At 37.6% G+C, this 25,859-nt stretch overlaps 1 protein-coding gene and 1 long non-coding RNA gene across 25 annotated transcripts in view; one reads left to right on the top strand and one right to left on the bottom strand.

Annotated features, from left to right (window-relative positions):
• The window catches only part of MTF2 (metal response element binding transcription factor 2), an 81,837-nt gene extending 57,059 nt beyond the window's left edge, over window positions 1-24,778 (top strand). For 14 of the 24 annotated variants that reach the window (XM_017346079.4, XM_089300336.1, XM_051857496.3 and 11 more), the window contains 7 exons: window positions 330-453; window positions 10,650-10,717; window positions 12,913-13,083; window positions 17,539-17,644; window positions 17,766-17,818; window positions 17,929-18,033; window positions 20,380-24,778. In XM_017346079.4, coding sequence (XP_017201568.1) covers window positions 330-453; window positions 10,650-10,717; window positions 12,913-13,083; window positions 17,539-17,644; window positions 17,766-17,818; window positions 17,929-18,033; window positions 20,380-20,737 — 985 coding nt within the window. In that variant the 3' untranslated portion in view covers window positions 20,738-24,778. Of the gene's footprint in view, window positions 1-329; window positions 454-8,996; window positions 9,100-9,656; window positions 9,836-10,649; window positions 10,718-12,912; window positions 13,084-17,538; window positions 17,645-17,765; window positions 17,819-17,897; window positions 18,034-20,379 lie in introns of those variants that run through there. The other 10 variants (XR_016210901.1, XR_016210898.1, XR_016210899.1 and 7 more) reach the window with 5 other exon arrangements.
• LOC149125613 (uncharacterized) lies at window positions 18,075-20,498 on the bottom strand. The gene is made up of 2 exons (XR_016210906.1): window positions 20,364-20,498; window positions 18,075-18,361 (listed from the first exon to the last, which is right to left on the bottom strand). It is a non-coding gene; the product is annotated as an uncharacterized LOC149125613 (long non-coding RNA).
• Window positions 24,779-25,859: the final 1,081 nt, after the last annotated feature.

The raw sequence follows: 25,859 nt of genomic DNA, 5'->3' as shown, positions 1-25,859 counted from the left end.
CAAAGTATGATCTATTCTGTAGCTTTTATGTAGTAGTGAAAACACAAAAATCTCGATTGTAAGTTGTTTTTCTTAGTCCTGTCCACTTTGAATGCTTTAAAGAATTAATTCAGATATCTTTTAATTTACGCAGGATAAGGTTTTTAGTCAGTGTATTCTAATTATTTTTATATATAATTCATTGTTTATGAATACGACTTAGAATATTGACCCCATCCACTTAAAATACTTTACTTTAGATTTTTAATTTCAGGTTTTATAAAGAAACTGTAATTTAATAATAACCACAAACACTGTTTTTGTGTATTTTGATTACTTCTGGATTCCAGGGTAGATATAGCACACCTATGCCTTTACAACCTAAGTGTTATTCACAAGAAGAAATACTTTGATTCTGAACTTGAGCTTATGACATACATTAATGAAAACTGGGATAGATTGCACCCTGGAGAGGTAGGTGGTCTTAGAGCTAACTTTATTGGCTACTGGATGAATTTCTTGTTTTGTTTTGATTCTGAAGAACAACTAAGACATATATAAGTCAGACAACTAAAGACATATATAAGTTAGACAACTAAAGTAGCATTTTGTTTTGGCTCTGGGGAGAAACAACTTTGGCAAAGTTATGAAAGGACAGCCCTTTCATCCATTGTTCATTTCATTGTTGACTCAGGAAAATTGCTGGAGAAAGTAAAATATTTGAGTTTTCTGTTTTCTAAAGTGAGAATCATTGTAGTTAAAAATAAGAGGGAGGGAGAAATCCTTAGTATTGGGTATCTAACTCATGATTTCCACCTCCCTCTGTGTGTTTTTTTTTTTTTTTCCCTATTAACTCAGATGTATAACCAATATTCTTTACTTTCTTGTTGGCGCTTTCTTATAGAAATAGTGTTAGAATCATGAGTTACAGAGTAAAGCCACCTGAGTTGCAGATAATGGTTGTCATTCTGTCACCTCATTTTGCTTCTCTTTTGTAAATTGTCACTACCTATGCTGGTCTACAGAGCCTTTTGTTTTTTCTCCAAAGGAATATTAAAGTAACTCATGTTTGTTGAAGAATATTTTGGAATTATAGGATACCACAAAGAGGAAAGTGACTAGAATAAAGTTTAGTTACGCTATTAATGATTTTCAGATTAAAACTAAAGAATTTGTTTTAAAATATAAAAACCATATACATATATTTTAATCATTAGTTTTTGAGGTAAAAATTGGAAAACTGATTTGCAATTTAGGACAGATTTCCTCATTTGCAGGTTTTAGACATGAGGGAGTTTGTCTTTTTTAAAGATTTATTTGAAAGGCAGAGTTACAGAGAAAGAGGGAGAGCCAGAGATAGAAATCGTAGCGTCTGCTTGTGCATTCCCCAGATGGGCACAACAGCTGGAGCTGGCCTGATCTGAGGCTGGGAGCTTCTTCTGGGTTTCTCACATGGTGCAGGGTCTCAAGAAGTTGGGCCATGTTTCACTATTTTCTCAGACGTATTACCAGGGAGCTGGATCAGAAATGGAGCAGCCGGGACTTGAACCTTTGCCCGTGTGGGATGCCAATACTGCACGTGGCAACTTTACCTGCTACACTACAGTACCAGCCCTGAGGGAGGTTTATAAAGTCCATATCAAATAGGATGTGAAGAAGGTTTCTGAATTTGAGTAATTTTATGGGACATCAGAGAATATGCTCTTTTTTGTTACTTTTTTTTTTAATGTTCATGTGGTTGGTTAGTCAGCTGCACAAAATACAAGTACCTGAAGGTACTTAAGTTTTCAAACCTAGGATGTTGAAATTTTTACAAAATATTTATCTTAAAGATTTATTGACATATTTGAAAATCGAGTTAGAGGGAGAGACATACAGAGAGAGATCTTCCATCTACTGGTTGACTTCTCAGCTGTCCACAATGACCAGGGCTGGGCTAGGCTGAAACCAGGAGCTTCTTCCAGGTCTCCCTTATGAGTAGTAGGGTCCCAAACAGTTGAGGCATATTCAGCTGCTTTCCCAAGGCCATTAGCAGGAAGCTGGATCAAAAGTGGAGCATCTGGGACATGAACCAGTGCCCATATGGGATGCTGGTGTTACAGGTGGTGGGCGGCTTTACCTGTTACATGACAACACCAACCCCTAAGCTGTTGAAATTCTGTTGACATAAGATGTTGTGTTACATATTGGACTATAATACTAACTGTTAAATGCTTTTTTAAAAAAGTTCTTAAAATTTTTGGAACGGATGAAAGGAGATAGGTAGGGGGAAAGGGAGAGAAAGGGGGAGAGAGAGAGAGAAACAGATTGAGCTACCACCTGCTGATTGACCCCCTCTAAATGCCCACACCAACCTTGGTCCACGTCTAGTCCAAGATGGAAGGAATGCAGTCAGAGACTCCCACGTAGGTGGTAGGAGCCCAAATCCAACATCTATCACCTACCTCCTAGGGTATGCATCAGCAGGAAACCAGAATCTGGAGTGGAGCCATGTTTTGAACGCAGGTACTTGTTATGGGGATGCAGGCATCCCAACCACTATCTTTATTCTTTTTTCCTTAAAGATTTATGGGGCCTGTGTTGTGGTATAGCAGGTAAAGTACCACCTGTGATGCTTGCCGGCATCCCATATGGGCAAAGGTTTGAATCCCAGCTGCTCTGCTTCCAGTCCAGGTCCCTGCTAATGGGCCTGGGAAAGTAGGGGAAGATGGCCAAAGTACTTGGGCCCCTGCACCCACATGGGAGATCTGGAAGAAGCTCCTGGCCTCCATCTGGCCCAGCCCTGGCTGTCGTGGCTATTTGGGGAATGAACCAGCGGATGGAAGATCTCTCCCTCTCTATCTCTCTAACTCTGCCTTTCAAGGTAGTAAAATAAATCTTTTAAAAATTAGAGATTAATTTATTTTATTTGAAAAGCAGAGTTATAGAGAAAGGGAGAGATAGGTCTTCCATCCACTGGTTCACTCCCCAAGTGGCTGCAATGGCTGGAGCTGGGCCAGCTGGAAGCCAAGAGCTTCATCTTGGTCTTCCATGGGGGTGGTAGGGGCTCAAATACTTGGACCATCTTCTGATACATATTAGAAAAATTCACCTCAGCAAGTAAATACATATTTTTGTTTTCTGTGGACTGTCAGAGTATTGTCTTAGAAATAAAATGTTTTTAAAGGAAGGTTTCCACTTTTTGAGCCAAAATCTATTATTAGAACATGTTACTTTTTTTTTTTTTTTTTTTTTTTTTTTTTTTTTTTTTTTTTGACAGGCAGAGTGGACAGTGAGAGAGAGAGACAGAGAGAAAGGTCTTCCTTTGCAGTTGGTTCACCCTCCAATGGCCGCCTTGGCCGGTGCACTGCGCTGCCGATGGCAGGAGCCAGGTGCTTATCCTGGTCTCCCATGCCGGGTGCAGGGCCCAGGCACTTGGGCCATCCTCCACTGCACTCCCTGGCCACAAAAGAGAGCTGGCCTGGAAGAGGGGCAACCGGGACAGAATCCAGCGCCCCGACCGGGACTAGAACTCGGTGTGCCGGCGCCACTAGGCGGAGGATTAGCCTAGTGAGCCGCGGCGCCAGCCAGAACATGTGACTTCTAATAATTTCTCATTACTGCATCTCTGCATTAAAAAAAGAAAATATCTCATATGCAGAGCGGCTATTGACTCAAGTTCAGGGGTTTAATTTTTCTCTGTTAATCTTTTATATCTTTATATTGTAATTATAATTAATTTTTCAGAAAAGCTTTTAATAAAGAGATCATAGAGTCTGTGCCAGTCTATAATGTTTATTCAGTTTTTTAAAATATTCTTTATTTATTTGGGAGGTAGAGTTATAGACAGTAAGAGGTAGAGACAGATAGAAAGGTCTTCCATCCACTAGTTCACTCCCCAAATGACCACAATGGCTGGAGTTGTGCCCTGAAGCCAGGAGCCAGGAGCTTCCTCTGGTTCTCCCACACAGGTGCAGGGGCCCAAGCACATGGGCCATTCTCTACTGCTTCCCAGGCCATAGCAGAGAGCTGGATTGGAAGTGGAGCAGCCAGGACTCAAACTGGCGCCCATATGGGATGCTGGCACTGCAGGTCGAAGATTAACCTATTGTGCCACAGCGCCAGCCCCTTTATTTTACTTTTAAATGTTTGTGGTCATAGATTCAGAGATATGAATTACGTACATGTGATTTTAATAGTCAGTCTTTTATTGAAATTGACTTGCAAATTGCAAATTCAGTTTAATCTCTAATTCATATTTAGGTTTACACAATTTGTTTATATTCTTAAAAGTTTTTCTGTAAATTCCATTGATTTCTGTACAAACATGGGAAATAGTGTATACTAAACATATTATTATGTTTATATTTTATAATTGAGTACCTTTGAGTACTTGAAGTGATTTTGAACATCATCTTATTGAAAATAATATAGATTATATAAGCATTTACTTTAGAAATTTCTCCTAAAAATGAAACAAAACACAATAGTTGAGATTTTTCTTTTGGTTTAATGTGGAGTAAATCAATTTTATATTTGATGACACTGGTTAAATTTTAGTGATATTTGTATGTTAATTTACTTTTTTTTTTTTAAAGGATTTAATTATTTATTTGAAAGGCATACTTAGAGAGAAGCAGGGGCAGAGGCAGAGACAGACTGGTTCACTCCCCCAAATGGCTGCAATGACAGGGTCTGGGCTGATCCGAAGCCAGGAGCCTGGAGCTTTTTCCAGGTTTCTACGTAGGTGCAGGGACCCAAGGGCTTGGGCCATTTTCTATCATGTTCCCAGGCATATCTGCAGGGAGCTGGATCAGAAGTGGAGCAGCCAGGACTGGAACTGGGATGCTGGCACTGCAGGGGATGGCTTTACCTGCTATGCCTCAGCACCAGCCCCTAATTTACTTTTGTAAATATTGCTTCTTCAACCTTGTATTGAATCATTCTGTTTTGTGTGCTGTACTTTTTTTTTTTTTGATTATAATAAAGGTATCATAAAGGAGATATTGTGACCTATTTTTAAGTTTTCTTTGAGAGCAGATGTGAGTTTACAGCAAAATTGAGCAGATGGTGTAGAGATAACCCGTTTATCTCCATTTCCCACAGTTGGAATTGCCCTCCCCCATTATTAGCATATTCCCCACTAGAGTGGTATGTTGTAGTTGATGAAACTACACTGACATATTATTACTTCCCAAAGCTCAAAAATAATAAAATTCTTTTGGAGACAATATTTTTTCACATTTAAAGACAAATTTAACATTCATGTATCTCATATATATTTTTTAAAAAATATATATATTTTTAAAAATGGTTTGTTTATTTATTTATTTATTTGAAAGAGAGATGGAAAGACAGAGAAAGGTATTCCTTCTGCTGGTTCACTCTCCAAATAGCCACAATGGCAGTGGGTAGTCCAGGGCAAAGCCAGGACCCTGGTGGCAGAGGCCTAAGCACTTAGACCATCCTCTGCTGCCTTCCCAGGCTAATTAGCAAGGAGCTGCATTAGAAGGAACAGCTGGGACTCAAACCATTGGTCATATGGATTTTCTTAACTTGACTGTTTCATAAGATTGTATGAAAAGAAACTAAAACTTTTGCCCTGTATTTGAATTGTTTGTTTCATATTCAATGATTTTTTTTAAATGTTCTGTTTTTTATTTGGAAGAGAGAAAGTCAGGGAGACAGATCTTTTATCCACCTGTTCACTCCCCACATGCCTGCAACAGCTAGGTTTGACCCAGGCCAACCCCAGGAGCCTGGAGCTAGGGTGTCCTATATGGGTGGCAGGGACCCACGTACTTGAACCGTTACTTGCTATCTCCCAAGAGGTTCAGTAACAGGAAGCTGGATTGGAAGCAGTGGAGCTGGTACTTGATGAACCATTTGGAATGTGGATATCATAAGCAGTGACTGAACAATTGTACCGAATACCTGCTCCAAGATAATGATAGTTTACACCATGTTTATTTATGTGGTTTCAAACATCTTGGCATCATAGTGCCTTAATTATTATCATATAGACTGAGTGTAGCTGCTAGAAGACTACTGTTTTTTGAAATATTTTCTTTGAGATAATAAAAATATTTAATAGTGTAACATTTGAGACCACAATAAAGGTTTCTTGAGGCTTTTATTTACAATGAAAATGTAGTATGGCTGTTATCAAGTTGTTTTGGAGAGCTTAAATTAAATAAGCTACTTTTTGGAATCTGCCTATTGTCATTTGTCTTTGATTTCTAATGTGATTTGAAATTTTATTTCTGTTACAGTGCACTTTTTTTTTAAAATTTTTTATTTTAAAAACATTAAGGTTGAGGCGGGCATTCTGGCATAGCAGGTTAGACCTCCACTTGTGACGCCTGTATCCAGTTAGAACCTCACTACTCCATTTCTGATCAAGGTCCCTGCTAATCTGCCTGGGAAACAGGGATGATGGATTAAGTACTTGAGTTTTTACCACCCACATGGGAAGTTCTTGACTGCTGGCTTCAGCCTGGCCCATCCTTGATTGTTGCAGACAATTGAGAGAATGAACCATGTGGAGGCACAACTTACACTGTTGTGCCTTCCCGTCCTTGCTCACTCTGTCTCTCTCTACCTTTCAAATAAAATAAATGCGTGTAGTAGAATACTTAAGTGATACCTAAATTTTGAGGGAGGTGGGGAGAAGAGCATAGGTGAAATTCAAATTTTATGGCTAGATAAAAATGTATATAGTAGAGGTGGTAACTTTCCAAACTAATTTGAGAGACAGTGATATCTCCATTTAGCTGTTTCACTTCCCAAATGCCTATAGCAGCTGGGGATAGGCTAGGCCAGGTCAAAGCCAGGGACCAAGAACTCATTCTGGGTCTTCCCTCATTAGTAACAAGGACCCAGATACTTGAGCTATCACCTGCTCTCTCCCAGGGTGTACATTAGCAGGAAGCTGGAATTGGGTGAAGAGCAAACAGAGTCACTCCAGTAGGGTGTGATTTGGTGTCTTAACTGCCAAATGCCTGCCTGATTTTTTTTTTTTTTTCTAAATTGAAGATAAAAAAAAAAATCTGTTTAACAGCAGTCCCTGGGCTTTGAGTTATATATTAGCACATAGTGTACAGGTTGGCAAACAGATTACTTAAGCTCTTGGCATACTTGAAGCCCAAATGGCATGGAAGTCAATATTGATAAAGGATGTGTTTTATTGAAGGTAAGATTTAGACTCTTTTTTGTCTGTATAAAGACAGATACAGAAATACATAAACCTGAAAGTCAAAGTACAGTGTAAGATTAGTGTCTGGAAAGTAGCAGAAATAATTCTGATTTTCAGTCTTATTTTATTTTTAATTTAATTTTTATTTTTTTGACAGGCAGAGTTAGACAGAGAGAAAGGTCTTCCTTCCTTCCTTCACCCCCACATGGTCACTTCAGCCGGTGCGCTGCGCCGATCCAAAGCCAGGAGCCAGGAGCCAGGTGCTTCCTCCTGGTTTCCCATGCAGGTGCAGGGCCCAAACACTTGGGCCATCCTCCACTGCACTCCCGGGCCACAGCAGAGAGCTGGACTGGAAGAGGAGCAACCGGGACTAGAACCCGGGATGCCAGCACCACAGGTGGAGGATTAGCCAAGTGAGCCACGGCACCAGCCCAGAGTCATATTTTATAAACTTCATGGTTAGATGAAACGCATAGAAAATGAAGCTCTTCCAGTGCAAATTATCTGATTTACAGTACATAATATTTGCACTTTTAGTTCACAAAACACACAAAGGGAGGTCTTGGCATCTCTGAGTTAAAAAGTCATGGACTTCTGAAGAATCTTAATAGATAAAATTTCTGAGAAACTAGGAAATAAGCATAATAGAGCTCATTGATTTTTCAGTAAGCAGGCTTTAGAAATTAGGAAATCAGTTATATAATTGATTTCCAGCAAAACTGAGCAGAGTTTTTCAGAGATATAGTTTTGTAAAAATGTAGAAAAATGAGGAAAATCTCATTAGAAATCTTAGTTTAGTGATATTAATGATGTTAAATACTGTGGATTCTTTTTTGATACAGTTAGCAGCATTGGTTTTTCAAATGCTGTGGGTTTGCTATAGACATCGGATAACTTGATTCTCATGAGACAATGAAATGTGAGATGAAATGGGAACTGATTGAAGTAAAAATTAAATGAATTTGTAACTAATTGAAAAAAAGTAACAAAATATTGAGGGCTAAAGGACCACAAGGCCCTGTCTTTGTATCCTAGATTCATTAAGCATTTTAGGATTGAGAGAAAAGATCATCTGGAACATTGAGCTAAGACAAAAATCAAATTAACAGTTACAGAGTTCTGCTCTTTGGCATAAGTGGTACAGATAAATGATAGAGTACACTTGATTTGATAGCAGTTTGTTTGGGGTGGGGAGTCAGAGGATGATACAGTTAGCCAAAAGGTTGATGTGGAGTAATCATACAATGTTGCTGTTAGAAAAGTTCAACCGACTTTTTTTTTAATTTATTTATTTGACAGGTAGAATTATAGACAGTGAGAGAGACAGAAAGGTCTTCCTTCCATTGGTTCATTCCCTAAATGGCTGCTATGGCTGGCACTGCGCCGATCCGAAGCCAAGAGCCAGGTGCCTCTTCCTGGTCTCCCATGCATGTGCAGTGGCCCAAGCACTTGGGGCATCCTCCACTGTGCCCCCCTTTCCCCGGCCACAGCAGAGAGCCAGACTGGAAGAGGAGCAACCGGAACGAGAACTGCTGCTTTCAAATATTCAAAGAGCTAACTTAGAAAAGAGAATAAAAACATTGTAGGGAGGAAGATTTTGCATACCTATGGAGTGGTTTTCCTAATTAGGTTCTTTATTAGCTGTGGTAATCATTAAGCCAAGTTGAATGACTATCCACAGGAACGTTGATTTAGAACTAAGTGTCCATTTGAAACTTTAAAATTGGATTCTCTATTCCTATTAAAAATTCTTTGTTATTGGACTCTTCCAAATTATAATAGTAGGTGGTAGTATGGTATAGAGGAATGAGCACCTAACTGTTCTCTTTTATATATTTTGTAGCACCCAACATGTTGCCACAGAGTGAGCTCTCAGTGAATGTTGAAAGAGTCGATTTATCATCACTTGGGTTCAGGTTCTAGCTTTCTTCCTAATTTGTCAGGTGAATTTGAGCAGTTCAATTAACTTTTGTATTTGTTAACTTGTGTAAAATAGAATAGGAGTAGATGACTTCTAAGTCTAATCTAGCCTGAACATTCTTTTTCACAAATTTGGTTTTTCAAGTTATGAAGCTTAGAAATTTTAAGTGGTAAAGAATATACTGCCTATTATTTTCAAAGTCAACTGTGATATTTTAGATTTTTTTTTTTTGTGGCCTTAATTCAGGATGGTCCTTTTATTGTTTAGACTTTTTTGCTGATGTGCCTCAGTCTTTAAATTTTGAAAGAAGCAGAAAGTTGTGGGGGAAAACCCTAATACAACAATATGAATATTTACTATAATTGAAAATTTAGAATTTGTTGTAGTTTTTTAAAGATTTATTTATTTATTTGAAAGGTGGGAGTTGGGGTGGTGAAGACAGATCTTCCACCTACTGGTTCACTACCCAAATGGCCAGAACAGCCAGGGCTGGGCCAGGCTAAAGCCAGGAACACTCTTTTCCTCTCCCCACATGGGTCGCAAGGCGCCTAGGCACTTGGGACATTTTCTACTTCTTCCCAGGTGTATTAACAGGAAGATGGATTGGAAGCAGAGCAGCTGGGACTCAAACAGGCACTCTGATATGGAATGCTGGCATCTCAAGTGGAAACTTAACCCACTGTGCCTCAAGACCTACCCCAATATTTGAATTTTAAAATGGTTTAAGATGATGAAAAATTACCAAGCCACTTAGTGCTAAGGTCTGTAATTGTTAATGAAAATAAAAATCCTCCAACTCAGAGATTGTTTTTTTAAAGATTTATCTGAAAGGCAGAGTTACAGAAAGAGAGATCATCCATCTGTTTAATCCCAAAGGGTTGCAATAGCTGGGGTTGGGCCAGGCTGAAGCCAGAAGCCTGAAACTTCATCAGGGTCTCCTCTCACGTGTGTACAGGGGCCCAAGCACTTGGGCCTTTTTCTGCTGCTTTCCCAGTTGCATTAGCAGGGAGCTGGATTGGAAGCGGAGCTGCCAGAATTTGAACCGGCATCCCACTGTTGAAATCAGGGGCTTAATCTGCTATGCCACAATGCTGGCCCCCATAAAATTTTTACAAATTAGATTATTAGTTTATGAAAATAATGGAGCTAATAGGAAATAAAGTGGTGTATTTCTCATTACTTTTAGTCTATTTCGTATGTAAAAGCTTTCATTGTAAATATTAAAATATTTTAATGTATTTCCTCAGCTTATAGATCTTAAAAATTTAATAATAACAAAATCCCATTTTATAGTATTTCCAGTTTACAGTTTTTTAGCAGTCATATCATTTGATCCATATAGTGAACTAGTAATATAATTGGTGCAAGCATTATACTCTCCTCCTTAAAGATGAGAAAATAAGACTTGAGAGGTGAGGTGGCTCTAGGTCACTCTAGTGAAGACCTGGAATTAGAACTTAGGTCTTCTGACTACCAGTACATTTCTCATCTACATCACATTGCCTCTTTCTGGCACCTGTATATTACTAATTGATGAAATTTTAGTGCGTTAAATTGTTTCTTGATACTTCACAGCTGGCAGACACACCAAAATCTGAAAGATATGAGCATGTTCTGGAAGCATTAAATGATTACAAGACCATGTAAGTTGATTTATTTTATGTATCCCTATGAGGGAGACTAAATTTAGTAAGTATAAGCATTGATAGCATTGTTTAAACAATTGTGGGATTGGCATATAGAACAAGTATATACCATTTTAAACTTTCAAGTGACCTTCCTTTGTCTTTTGGTCATAGTAAAACAGTGATCTCTAGGGTTGGAGAGTGAAGAGAAGCGTGATCCTTATGGGTGTGGGTTGAGAGGCATTTTAATATTTATTGGGGGAATTGGCCTGAACCATTAAAAAAGCATATTCAATGATAACCTATTTCTATAATGTAGTCTACTGAAAGTAAAACTATTGGTAGCTGATGGGAATGTGCAAAAGGTATGTGAAAAGATTCCAGAGAATGCAGATTTTTTAAACGGATTGAAATCTGGTTTTAAGATGTGTGATTGTTATCAGTTACAGAGAAGTAATTTTTCTGGTTGAGTGGCCTAAGATAATTAAGTGATATTACTTGATATAGTCCCATATCGATATCTCTCTTTTTAAACCAGCATATGTATGTTTCTTTAAAAACATTTTCAAAATGCAGTAGAAAGTTTATACTTGTATATGCTGACTCCTCTAAACTTTTTTTTTCTTTTTTCTTTTTCTTTCTTTTTTTTTTTTTTTTTGACAGGCAGAGTGGACAGTGAGAGAGACAGAGACAGAGAAAGGTCTTCCTTTTGCCATTGGTTCACCCTCCAATGGGCGCCACGGCTGGCGTGCTGCGGCCAGCGCACCGCGCTGATCCGATGGCAGTAGCCAGGAACTTACCCTGGTCTCCCATGGGGTGCAGGGCCCAAACACTTGGGCCATCCTCCACTGCATTCCTGGGCCACAGCAGAGAGCTGGCCTGGAAGAGGGGCAACTGGACAGAATCTGGCGCCCCGACCGGGACTGGAACCTGATGTGCCGGCGCCGCAAGGCGGAGGATTAGCCTAGTGAGCCGCGGCGCCAACACCTAAACTCTTGAGTTATAAAATTTTTGTTTGTAACAAGTTACTGGTTTTTTTTTTAATTTTTTTTATTTTTATTTTTTATTTTTTGACAGGCAGAGTGGACAGTGAGAGAGAGACAGAGAGAAAGGTCTTTCTTTGCCGTTGGTTCACCCTCCAATGGCTGGCGCGCTGTGGCCGGTGCACTGTGGCCGGCGCCCCTCGCTGATCTGATGGCAGGAGCCAGGTGCTTCTCCTGGTTTCCCATGGAGTGCAGGACCCAAGCACTTGGGCCATCCTCCACTGCACTCCTGGGCCACAGCAGAGAGCTGGCCTGGAAGAGGGGCAACCGGGACAGAATCCGGCACCCCAACCGGGACTAGAACCCGGTGTGCTGGTGCTGCAGGCGGAGGATTAGCCTATTGAGCCACGGCGCCGGCCACAAGTTACTGTTTTGAATTTAACAGTGTTTTTTTGTTAAATAATGTTACAATTTATAGTGGCTAGATCTTTAGACCAGTAAAGATACTTTATAGAACAGTGAATTCTGAACTCCAACTTAGAATGACAGAAGTATAGCTATTATGTAGAGATGGAAATCCCTGTTCTTAAACCTATGTAAAAATGGAAAAATGTTGCAAACAATAGGTGCAGCTAGGCTCCAGTAGAGCTAAAGTAGATGGAGGTCCTTGGGAACAAGGACCCTAAAGAACTAAAGGAAAGGGCTAGGGAGCATCGTCTGTAGAGGACCAAGTCCACTGTCAACTGAAGTAACACTATTACCATATTAGTGACTCCGTTAATTTTCTTGACTCTAGGATTTACCTTCTACTTTCTTTTCTAGTAGTATCACCTATGATTTCAACCAAGATTCCTATCCTTAAGATCCTGTCTTCTAAAGCTTTTTTGAGATATTTCTAACATGGTGTTAAAATAATGGTAAAACATACTGGAATTAAAAAAATAGCATTTTGTGCTCTTCTTTCTTCCTTTAAAAAGTTAGAGGCCATGTTTAAAAAAAAAAGTGGACATGTGCATTTCTCTCTTCTGGTCCTATTCCTTCCTCCTATTTTACTCTGCTAAGGATTGTCTGGAACAGACAAGAATCAAGGAAAGCAAGGGGGAAAAAGAGTTTTTATAGTATATGGTGAGCTTTCATATGTAAAGGCCTGTATCCGAAAGTTATGAGTTAGGGTCTGTAATGTAAATGTGTTCAGTTTTTAAATTTTTAGTTAATTTTCTCAAACTTTAGGTTTATGTCTGGGAAAGAAATAAAGAAGAAGAAGCATTTGTTTGGGTTGCGAATTCGTGTTCCTCCTGTGCCACCAAATGTGGCTTTCAAGGCAGAGAAAGAACCTGAAGGAACATCCCATGAATTTAAAATTAAAGGCAGAAAGGCATCCAAACCTATATCTGATTCAAGGTAAAAGTTGATCTGTGGCTTAGTTTTTCTCTTTAGTGACTTGTAACTAAAAATGTACATTGTTTAGTCTCATAGTATATTTTAAAGAATAAGTGGCAGTAACCCTGATTTTATTTCCTGTTTATAATTTTGTGCGTAGGCAAGGTACATAGAATTGATGTTAGATATTTGCTTGTTTTAGGTCTTTGACCTTCCAAGAATAAATTCTGTTGAGATATATATCAATTATCTCAACTTAAAAACTGGCATGTTCATTTATTCATTCATTCATTCATTCACTCAACTCTTTCATGACCATTTATTTGTCAATGCCTTATTGTCTTGAGTGGTGGGGATTCATTAAGATAGATTTTCCTTCTGCCCGGTAGAGTTTATATAAATAGGGGAGTTTATATGAATAGGGGGGGGAAAGGTGATAAGTAAAATAATTACAGATCATTTAGGAAATAGCATGCTGTCTTAGAATTTGCTGAGATCAGTAGGGAAGGGAAATTTATATTTTAAGTAGGGGCAATTTAAAATAATATTTAAGCTCCACTTAATGAGAATAATCTAACAATTGAAGAACAAAGGTGAACAAAGGAAAATTTACTCCAGGTAGCAGAAATAGTGCACAGACCTTGTAAACTGTTTTAGGGACTCATAGATGACTATTCGTTGTATGAAGTAGGGCTAGAGTATAGCATCAGGTGTTAGGAAGGTTGGGTAGGGTTTTATTGCATAGGGTCTTATGGGTCTCTTGAATTTGGGTTTTTTATAAAGACAGTAGGAAGGCATTTAAGGAATGTAAGCAGATTTAATCATCTCTTATAACCACTTCTTTGGATATTGTTTGAAATACTAGTAGACACAGGAGGAAATTGGGCTTCCTGTAATTGTCTAATGAGAGATAGGTGATGGTTCATTATGTATGGGTGGGTGGTTAACAGTCACAGAGAAAATAGAACCAGGATATCTTTTGAAGGCAGAGATGATTGAATTTGATAAATAAATTTATGAAGGAAAGGGAGGAATGAAGTCAGATATTGCCCATATTTGTGGGTTGAACTAACTGGTGGATGGTAGTATTTGTTACCCAGATGTAGAACAGATTATGGCAAAGTGAACAAAGAATTCTTCTGTTTCTACTCATTGTGTTTGAGATTCTTTTTTTTTTTTTTAATTTATTTATTTTACTTGAAAGTCAGAGTTACACAGGGAGAGGAGAGGCAGAGAGAGAGGTCTTCCATCCGATGGTTCACTGCCCATTTGGCTGCAACGACTGGAACTGCGCCGATCCGAAGCCAGGAGCCAGGTGCCATGTGGGTGCAGGGGCCCAAGGACTTGGGCCATCTTCCACTGCTTTCCCAGGCCATAGCAGAGTTTGAGATTCTTTTTTTTTTTTTTTTAATATTTATTTTATTTATTTGAAAGAGTTACAGAGGGAAGTAGAGACAAAAATCTTCCATCCGCTGGTTCACTCCCCAGATGGCTGCAACGGCCAGAGCTGAGCCAATCTGAAGTCAGGAGATAGGAGCTTCTTCTGGGTCTCGCACAAGGCTGTAGCCATTTCCCAAACACTTGGGCTATCTCTTACTGCTTTCCCAGGCCATAGCAGAGAGCTGGATTCGAATAGGAGCAGCCGGGATTAGAACTGATGCCCATATGGGATGCTGGCACTTTAGGCCAGGGCTTTAACCCACTGCGCCACATTGATGACCTCTGAGTTTGACATTCTTATGAGGGATATGTAAGTCATAGTGTGAGATAAATGCACGTGGATTTGTAGGTCAGGAACTCGTGAAAGATCAGGGCAAGTTATAAAAATTTGTATTTATAAAGTCATGAGAATGAATGAAATTATCTAGAGTAAATAGAGAATTTATGTGGTCAGAGTAATGTTTTGATATTGATGCATTTTGAAGAGGTGGAATGAGTAGAGGAGACTGAATAAGATTGATCAATGAGATAAGGAGGAAGCCAGGAAAGTTTGGGGTCATGAGAAGCAAAAGGGGAATGTTTGAAGAAAGATAGGTGAATTAAAATGTATTAAATGCCAGTGAAAGGTAGATTAACATGAGAGAAGAATATGAGGGATATAGGTAGATTGAAAATAATAATAATAAAAAGGGAAAACAAAACATTTTTAGAATTCTGAAGGAGAAAGTGGTGGAAGGGGTTGGTATATATCATTAACTTTCAGAAGCTGTGTTGTGAAAGAAAGCATAAATAAATGGCATGACAGCTGAAGAGGGGAATAGACCTAGTTAATTGGCGGTTTTTTAGATAGGAGACAGTTGGAATCTGTTTTTGTGTGTTAGTAGGAATGACCAGTGGAGAAGAAATTGGTGTAGGAGAGAGTAGAGCTTATTGAAGATACTGTGATGCCTTTGAGAATCTAAAATGGAAGGGATTCAGTCTGCATATTGGTATGGCTTTTGAAAGGAAAGGTAAACTTTTTAAACGAGGTGAAAAGACAAGGTGGTTACAGATGCTGGTTATGTTGTAGATTGGGCAGTTAGAAGATGACAAGCTATTTTCTCAATGAAATAGGCAAAGATAGCGAAAAGGGTTCTAGAGAGAGAGAATTCTAAGGAGTAAATAAAAGATATGGAATAGTTGTCTTGGAGAATAAGAAAATAATAAAATGTTGACAGTGTATCATAGCCATTTGAAGTTAGTAATAAAGTGGTTAACTTAAAATTTCTTTCCTGAAAGAAAACATGCTTATTATTCCTATCACTTTGAGGCTTTATTACTGTGATCTTTGCTAGTAGTTACCCTTATTATGAATTAGAGAAAAAGAATTTCACTAATGTTCTCTGTCCTCCTGTCATGGTTTTGATAGCTCTCAGGTCATGTGTGATTCCACTAGACCAGAGTTCAGGTTTCTTTATAGGTTTTCTCAGTTTCTTCTGGGCCCTGTGTATGGATAGGTCCTTTTAGTATAAGTATTTTCTCCAGTCCAGTGATCTTATAAATGTTGGGGTTTGAGTCTTTTGAGTATTTTCTTTAGTCCAGTGATTTTGTAAGCGTTAGGTTTTTTTTTTTTAATTCTCAGAAAATTTTATGTCCCATCTATCTTAGCACTCCTTGAGACTTTTGATTACAGGTCTAGTTGTATTTTGTTATTACAGCTCCTTTACTTTCTCCTTCATATTCCATCCTTATTCTCTGATCTTAGTTTGTTGTCTGGGGGGAGTAGGCTTTTCCCTAATATTCTCCATTTACCTTTTTTAAGACCTGTTATGTAGTATTGTTCCTTTTTTTCCTTCTTTTTTAAGATTTATTTCTTTATTTGAAAGAGTTAGAGAGAGAGAGAGAGAGAGAGCAAGAGCGAGATGGATGTCTTCTATCCACTGGTTCATTCCCCCGCTGACCACTGTGGCCAGAGCTAAGCTGAGCTGATCTGGAGCCAGGAGCCAGGAATTTCTTCTGGATCTCCCGGCACGGGTACAGCAGCCCAAGGGCTTGGGCCGTCTTCCACTGCTTTCCCAGGCCACAGTAGAGAGCTGGATGGGAAATGGAGCAGCCAAGACTTGAACTGGTGCTCATAAGGGATGGCTGCACTGCAGGCTGGGCTTTAACCTGCTGCGTCACAGCGCTGGCCCCTCTTTTTGGAAGTTCAGTTTTCATGGCTAAGTTTCTTACAGTTGTTTCCCCATTTTATTGCCTTGCTTGTGTGCACATTTATTACCTTCTAGCTATATTGTTGAATCCCTTAGCACTGGAGTGTTTCAGTATCCCTGTTATCTAATATCCCTTTTGTATGGTAGCTGCTGTTTGTTGAATAAATGAAATAGATGTTTTATATATTGCTATTTGCCATTTTTCCTTCTTTTTTATTAATTAGAAGTGTCCTTGGATATTGCCCCCTTTTTCTTTACTTTTGCCCTCTGAGTGACTTACTGCCAGTATGAATAATTTTTTTCTCCTTTATATTCTGTCAGCCTGGGCTTCATTCTCTACATGATAATGGCATTCAGGAATCCATATATATGTGCACTTATTTCTAAAGGCAATCTCTCTTCAAAGCTACTATAATTTTAACATAGATACTTCCTGGCTCCAGAAGATTAACTACTGAAATTCACATTGTTTAGTAGTAAATTTTTGATACATCCCCAAAGTAGAACAACCCAAACTAGATATTTTTTAGGAGTTTTCAAATCTCACATCCAATATAGTTACCTGATTTTTGTTGTTGATTTTTAGATGGTATGTATTTTTTGTAATTATAATAAAGAGAATACTTCCCCCATAAACCTTTCATAAGTGTAAAAATCTCTTAAATATTTATGTAAATTAGAATGTATTAGCTATGTACTTGACTAGATTTACATATTGAACTTATGTTTAATGTAGTTTTTATATCCATTAATATAAACATACAATATGTACATATGTAGTTTCATATGTAAAGCCATTGTCTTTTTCTTTATGCATAGATTAAATACATGATGATTTCTGTTTCAGGGAAGTAAGTAATGGCATAGAAAAAAAAGGAAAGAAAAAGTCTGTGGGTCGTCCTCCTGGCCCATATACACGAAAAATGATTCAAAAAACTGCTGAGCCACCTTTGGTAAGAAGATATGTTGGTATATGTTCTCAGAGAGGAGGAAGGATGCATGAAATCACCAAGAAGCTAATATTTTATCTGCTTTCTTTAGAACCATGCTTTAAGTACATAATTTATTTTTCAGGATAAGGAATCAGTTTCAGAGAATCCTTCTTTGGATTTACCTTGTTCTATAGGGTAAATAGAAAATTATTATTCCTTTCTTAGGAATTTTCTTTTGGGGGGAAATTAGTGTTTCTATTGTTATGTAATATAGTTTTTATACCATTTAAATTCTTTTGTCTCAGGAGAACTGAGGGAACTGCACATTCATCCAATACCTCAGATGTGGATTTCACGGGTGCTTCCAGTACAAAAGAAACTACCTCGTCTAGTATTCCCAGGCATTATGGGTAGATATTTTATGTTCTTAATTTTTTTTCTATTTTTTTCTGTTTGCAAAGTGATGATTGAGTATTTTTTTAGTAATTGAAAATGATATGTGTTTTTCACCTTTTTGAGAAATAATCCATATGTATATTCCCTTATTTTAAAATTTTTATTTATTTTCATTGTATTTGAAAGGCAGAGAGACAAACAGAGAATGATCTTTTCCTGGTTCACTCCCCAAATGCTGAAGCCAGGAGCTAGGTACTCAGTCTGGGTCTCCCGTGTGGATGGCAGAGACGCAAATACTCGAGCCATCATCTGGTGCCTCCCACGGTGTACACTGGCAGGAAACTGGATCAAAAGTATAAGAGCCAGGATTTGAACCAGGCACTCTATGAATGTCTGTGTCCTAAGCAATGTCTTAACCATTACACCAAATCCTTGTTCCATGTTGCCTAAATTGTTAATAAATAATCTGAATATTTTTGCTTTTTAGAGCCACAAGCATGACATTTTTCAAGTTTGGAAATTTCCTTTGTGGGACAAGGAAGAGGAGGCATACCAGTGGTGGAAGCAGTTCTTTTTTCTGTTAGGCTTTTTTTTGTTTCTGCTATGCAAGTATGACTTGCTTTTCAGAGATTAGAAAATTTTTTAAAAGATTTATTATATGAATTACAGAGAGAGAGAGAGAGAGAGAATCTTCCATCTGCTGGTTTACTCCACAGGCCACGACAGCCAAGGTTGAGCCGGGTTGAAGCCAGGAGCTTCATCCAGGTCTCACGTGTGGATGGCAGGGGCCCAAACACTTGGGCCATTTTCTGCTGTTTTTCCCAGGCCATTATCAGGGAACTGGATCAGAAGTCAAGCAGCTGGGACAGGAACCAGGGCTCATATGGAATGCCAGCATTGTATGCTTTGGTTTTACCTGCTATGTCACAGCACTGGTGCCCAGGAAATTGAAGTTGAATTGGTTGTGTAAGTCTTTTTGTCAGTGAAAGGATTTTAAAACTCAGGGTTTTTATCAATAGCAGACTCTACCTGATGGTACAGTCATGTAGCACATAATATTTCTGTCGATGAATCTCATACATGATGGTCCCATAAAATTATATTGCTAAATGATGTTATGATGTTTTAGTTTGGTGAATTCCTCAGAACATATTCCCCTGGTTGAGCAACACATGACTGACTATTTTATTTAACCCAACTTTTCAGCAGGTCCAGTTTTCCCTAAAGCATGTCTTGTCAGGTATGAGAAGTTTAGTCTACTTGGAGTCGCTGTTTTTGAGTTGCAGGTCCTGGTATTCCCAGTTTACAAATGAGAAAACTGTGACTAAGAAGGTGTTAAGTAACAGGCTCAACATTGCTCGTTTAGCATATATAACAGAGCTGGGTTGTAAACTTAGGCGGTGTGATTGGAAAGTCTTTGAATTTAGCTGTATGCTGTATTCTTCTTTTGCTCAGATTAGTCATTTCATTTTCATGCTAAAAAGGACCTCAAGGATTATGTAGCTCAATTCTTTAATAAGTGAACATATGGTGTAAGAGATTTGAATTTGACAAAGTAATAGAGTATTGTTACTTCTAGGTTGTACTTATTTCAGTTCATTACATTCAGTAGGCCTAGAACTGGTACTAAGATGATGTTTAGTTCTGCTTTCTAAGCACATGGAACAGTGTCTTGTATATAGTTGACACTTAGTATTTGTTGCAATGAATAAACATTCTTGTTGATGAGACTTAAGACTTGTTAGTAAGACTGACTCCTTAACTCCACCCCCACCCCTGCTTCAAAACTTGGCTCTCATTCTTTTTAAGCTTAATAGTATAATTTAGGAGGAAACGCTGTAGAAAGGTTAGTCCCAAGAAGATGATAGTATCTAAAGTAAGAAAAGCAAGTGATAGTCCATTTATAATAGCATTTATTGTTTTGCTTTGGCTGATTTTTATGTCAGCAAGGATAAATTTTTTTTTTTTAAGATTTATTTATTCATTTGAAAGAGTTACACAGAGAAAGGAGGAGTGGCAGAGAGAGAGGTCTTCTATCCGCTGGTTCACTCCCCAGTTGGCCATGACGGCCAGAGTTGCAATGATCCGAAGCCAGAGGCTTCTTCTGGGTCTCCCACATGGGTGCAGGGGCCTAAGGACTTAGCCATATTCTACTACTTTCCCAGTCCATAGCAGAGAGCGTGATTGGAAGTAGAGCACCCGGGACCCAAACCGGCACCCATATGTGATGCTGTCGCTGCAGGTGCCGGCCCCAGGATATATTCTTATAGAAGAGTGACTTAAAGTCAGAGACCACATTGTTTGGGCAAAGGATGCTTTAAATTCTCAGTAGACAATTTTTTACCTTTTCTGTTCCATAGATTGTCTGACTCCAGAAAAAGAACTCGAACAGGAAGATCTTGGCCTGCTGCAATACCACATTTGCGGAGAAGAAGAGGTCGTCTTCCAAGAAGAGCACTCCAGACTCAGAACTCAGAAATCGTAAAAGATGATGAAGGCAAAGAAGATTATCAATTTGATGAACTCAACACAGAGATTCTGAATAACTTAGCAGATCAGGAGTTACAACTCAATCATCTGAAAAACTCCATTACCAGTTATTTTGGTGCTGCAGGTAGAATAGCATGTGGTGAAAAATACCGAGTTTTGGCTCGTCGGGTGACACTTGACGGAAAGGTGCAGTATCTTGTGGAATGGGAAGGAGCAACTGCATCCTGACTGTAGGACTGAACATTATGTTCACTGCACTCTCATTTTCTGTAGGTACAGTTCAAAGCCCTAAAGGAGTCTGGCTTTTACTATCTTTCTTAAAAAAAAAAAAAAAAAAAAAAAAAAAGTAAAAAAAAAATTCATGAATGGGGATGATACTAGCCTTAACATGAACCTGTTAATGTTATGGATATTGTCATAAAAAAGATATCTTTTAAAAATCAGAACAGAGACTTAATTTTTTAAATCTTAAGATTTGTAGACTGTTTCTAGGATAGGATATTAAAAATGATTCAAACCCATGCATGGTGTTAGATAATTTTCTAATTATTCCATTTGGTCAGTTTTTGTGATTAGTGGTTATCAGATCAAACAGATCATGTAGATAGCACAAGTATTTGGAGAAACATTGTCTGTTTTGTTACCAAAATGTTGGAAAAAATTTATTTCAATACCTTTTAGATTTCATAAAGTGCAGTGTATATAATGCCTACTGAAAGACTGTAAAATATTGAAATTTTCTTTCAAGCAAAGTGTAAAAAATATATTGAGCCTGTAAATTGCTCTGTGACTAGACTTCATTGTCGTCTTAATATATTCTTTGCATGTGCATATATATACACATAGGTGTGTATATATGTGTGTGATTATGTGACCTATGCAATACAAATTATGGGAATGGGCAGCTTTGGAGTATATATATCCCATAATTCTTTTTTCAGGAATAGTTGCAGTATTTACACAGCAGCATTTCTTCTCAGGCTTTTATTGGGTGCTGTTGCTTGCTATGTATGAAGAGAAATGTGTCAAACCAGTCTAGTGTGTTCTGAAGAAGAATGTGAAGAAGTGTTCATGGGCTTTTAGAATGCTTTTCACTTTCAGTCCTTGTAACTCAGCTGTTCAGTACCTAAAACATTCAAATAAGATGAACATTATCTCCTACTAGAAGTAACGTTTTCAAGTTTTCATGGCACATTATGATTGTAAATGTCTCTCAGTTTTAACAGTCTATAGGAGTCCCATGAAGACTCCTAAAATGTTTGTAGTAACTGTTAGTCATGTTTGGATAAGTGTAGTATGAACAAAGTATTTTATTGCACAGGGTTAACAAACAGTATGTTGCCAGCTGAGGCTACTGCTGTTTATTACAACATTACCTCTTGTTTTTATAAAATGTACCAAGATTTAAATTGATAACTTTATTTTACGTGTAAAAAAGAAAACAGTTTCTTTTATCACCAGTGTTAGAGTTGTCTTCTATTTCTTTTTTGCCTTTTTTTTTTTTTTTTTTTTTTTTTTTAGCCAAAGAGTAAACAGAAGAGTATTCTTATTTGCTGGCTTTCATTTTACTTTTAAGATTGGTGGATTTTAGAATAAAAATTGGGGTATTTGCCACCAAAATGGAAAAATATGTAAAGTAGTGATTACAGAGTGGTGGGTTAGTGCTTATTTATTCCATTAATTGATTATTTGACTTTATAAAGAAGTTGCTTTATTTCTTTAAACATCTTCAAAAGATGACCTTTTCTTGTCACAGTATAGCCAAAAGAAGCAGAGAACTTGGTTGTCCTGCATTTGGTTCCTGGTTGGCCAGGTATAAATGAGCTTTACAAAAGTGCAAATTAAAAACTGTCACTTCTGTTTACCTCCACCAAAACTTGATTTTCCCCTAGCTATTAATTTAAAGTTGCCTTTCCTGCAGCTGCAATATTTTGAATAACACACACAGTTTGTGTTGATTTTTTTGAATGTTTGTTTATATCTAGGGGTAATGGAAAATGTAAATCCCATGTAACCTTATTCACTCCACCTGTATCATACTATTTCATTTTCCCTGAAGTCCTTTAATTCTAACTGAACACCAGCAGTATTTTTAGTAATTCTTTAACGTTACCATACTTTGAAGACGACTTATCAAGCTGAACTGTCTTTAGACGTAATTATTGTGAATGTCTGTTTTATTTTATCATGGTGGTTCACATGGCTCTGATGTTCAGTTTGTATTTTTGGAATTGCTTTACTTAGAAAATTAAAACAGACCAACATTAAATGTGTGTATTTTTAAAAGAGCTAATGAGTTTTGCTTCTGTATTTGCTTGAAAATACACACTGGTGCAGTAGTTGACTGCTTTTATTTAGTTAGGGAAGTAAGGATTCCCAATTTCACTTTAATTTATAGAAAACTTTGATTTCACTTTTCTCCTGTCCCCCATATAATATTAATAACTATTTCATATTCACCTTAAATAATCATTTGGAAAAAAGTTATGTGTGGCCAGCTTGCACACTTTATATTATATTTGAAAGACACTATATCTCTGTCTTGTCTCTTTATAACTGTGTTTTCTTCTTACATAGAATGTGCCAGGGTTCATATAAAAGGATTTCTTATTTTTTTTCAAAAAGCTTTGCTTCTAAGCTACAGAAGGAGAAGAGGTATAAATTATATACCTTACTTATTATACTTCCATTTTTATTCAAAACAAATTTCTTAGAATCTGGTATTAAGTGATAAACATGAATTTTTAGATCCTTAGATGACATAACTAGAGCAGAATAGGAGCTATAAGATTTATTCTGCAAATCTGATACAGGGCTGATGAAACCAGAACTTGCTAGGTGTATTTTAGCACTAAATGTTTTTGTAAAAGTGAATATTCAGTCCATGAGTTAGTTAAGGGTATCATCATCTTTTTTTTTTTTTTTTTTTGGAAGGTATGTGCAAGTATGTGTGTGGTTTCTATCATGTATGTACAAGTTTTCTATTAGTGCTGGCGAGTAAAACTGTGTTTTGGGCTACTTTATTGAGTTTCTATGCAGTACTTAAATTTTGATTGGAACGTGATTTCACTTTGTAGCTTCTATCAGGTTTTTTTGTTTGTTTTTTTGTTTTGTTTTTTAAAGATGTGTCTATTTAAAAGGGAGAGAGAGAGACGGAGATCTTCCATCCTCATGTTCACTCTCTAAATGAATGCAACAGCCCATGCTGGCCAAGATGAAATAAGAAGCTCAGCCACATCTCCTGTGTGGGTGGTGGGAACCCAGTTAGTTGAGCCATCACTCATTAGCAGGAAGTTGGAGTTAGGAGCTAGAGACAGAAGCCTTAGCTGGATATCAAACCAAGGTACTCTGATGTATGACCTGAGTGTCTAAACTGAACCTTAACTGCTAGATTAAATGCCTGCCTCTACCAAATTGTTTTATAGTGTGGTTCATGAGTTGTTTGAACGAGGTTGTGCCCATGCAACTTTGAGAAACAAAAGCTCTTCTTAATTGTATTTGAGTACCACAATTTCCTTTGATTTCTTTGGTGATCAGTCCATGGTATTTCCTCAGGAGAATAAAAAGTTGAAAGTTAAATGTAAACTAAGACTTTTATCTGATCATGGATTCTTTTCTAATTTGTAACAGGAAACCAGATGTCTTTCTCATGTAAATTTGTAGATGGGAGAAGCTGTATAAACAAATTGATTGTGACTTTTAAGTTATATAAAATTGAAATGTTTTAGAGTAATAGCTAGATCAAAATATTATGCTGTCTTTATATTTAAAATTAGAATAAGATTACAGATTAATTCATAACTTTTTTTATCTCTCCATCCCTTCCCCTCATTTCAACTCCCTCAGAATCCCCCTTTGTTAGTTACCTTTGTATTTTTCTGTTTGTTGGAGATGGTAAGTATAGAAACTGAATACTGGGACTGGTGTAGCACAGTGGGTTAAGTGGCCACCTGCCACTCTGACAGTGGCATCCCATGAGTGCTGGTTTGAGTCCTGGCTGCTCCATTTTCCTTCCAGCTCCCTGCTACTGCACCTGGAAAAGCAGCAGAAGATGGCCCAAAGCAGCAGAGGATGGCCCAACTGCTTGTGACCCTTCCACCCAGGTGGGTGACCCTGATGGAGTTCCAGGCTCCTGTCTTCCACTTGACCTAGCCCTGGTGGCTGCACCATTTGAGGAGTGAACCGGCAGATGGAAGATACCTCCCTTTTTTACACTCCCTCTTTGTAACTGCCTTTCAAATAAATAAATCTTTTTAAAAAAGAAGAAAACTGGATACTTACTAGCTACTTATTTGTCCTGTATCTTCAAGGAATGTAACTTGTCATCGAAGAGACCTTTCCACTGGATTTAAGCAAGCAAACAAATGAACAAAACCTTCACACATGATAAAATGTACTTCTGGATGAAACTAAATGTATCCCATTTACAATTCTAAGTCTACTTCCTTTTCCTTCTGTTTACTAGAAACCTGTTCAATCTTTTTTTCCTACCCTGTGACATAACATTCCCAGTGGGTATGACAATGTCTCTAAATGGGAAAAATTGATTAGGACAAAGGACAAAAACACCTCAGATAATGGTTTGTAGTTCTGAAGTTCAACCCTACCTGATAATCTTTAGTATTTAATGTTGGCAACACGTGAATGAATACCCAGCGGCTATTTTCATATCAAGTGGAGGTTAAACGTTAGCTTACTAAAAAGCTTATAAATTTTTGAAGTGTTTTGGTGGAAAAATAGCATTTCTGAATGATTTTAAACATTTGATTCCATTGCCATATGTATTTATATAAATCATTAATTTGCATATATAAATTAAAACAAGTAAATTATACTAAAGATGCAACATGTACTTGTAAATTTAAGTTAAGTGATTTACCAGGAGGTTTCAGAAGTAGCAGTGTACCTTTAGTGATGAATTATAATTAGTGTTGTTCTAACAATAATTGATATTTAAATAATTTGTCTTTAATATTTTTAGGGGAATGAACGTAAGGTAGTTTTTCCTATGCAGAATTTGAGACAACAAGCAGAAAAAGAAATTTGCTGAGAAATTGGGTCCCTCTTGAAAATACATTAAGCCTTCTTAGATAACTTTGAAAATGAACTTTTTTTTCCTTGAGGAGACATGGACATTTTAAGGAAGTAAAGCTTGTTCCAGAGGGTTGGGAGAGGGACAGACATCCTGTTAGGTCAGCTAAGACAAAAGTTGTGACTAAGATTTAAGTTCAGTTTGCACATCCCTTTGTCACGGGTCTCTTCCAGAACCAAGAACATACCTCTATCAGGTCCACGGATTAAAAAAAAAATATTGTAACATATAACATTATATCTTCAATATTTGTGGTAT

This window comes from Oryctolagus cuniculus, chromosome 7 (genome assembly GCF_051225735.1).
Source record: "Oryctolagus cuniculus isolate XC-2025 breed Fujian yellow rabbit chromosome 7, ASM5122573v1, whole genome shotgun sequence".
Taxonomy (NCBI): domain Eukaryota; kingdom Metazoa; phylum Chordata; class Mammalia; order Lagomorpha; family Leporidae; genus Oryctolagus; species Oryctolagus cuniculus.
Note: the sequence above shows the minus strand (reverse complement) of the source record. Positions and strands in the feature narration are given on the sequence as shown.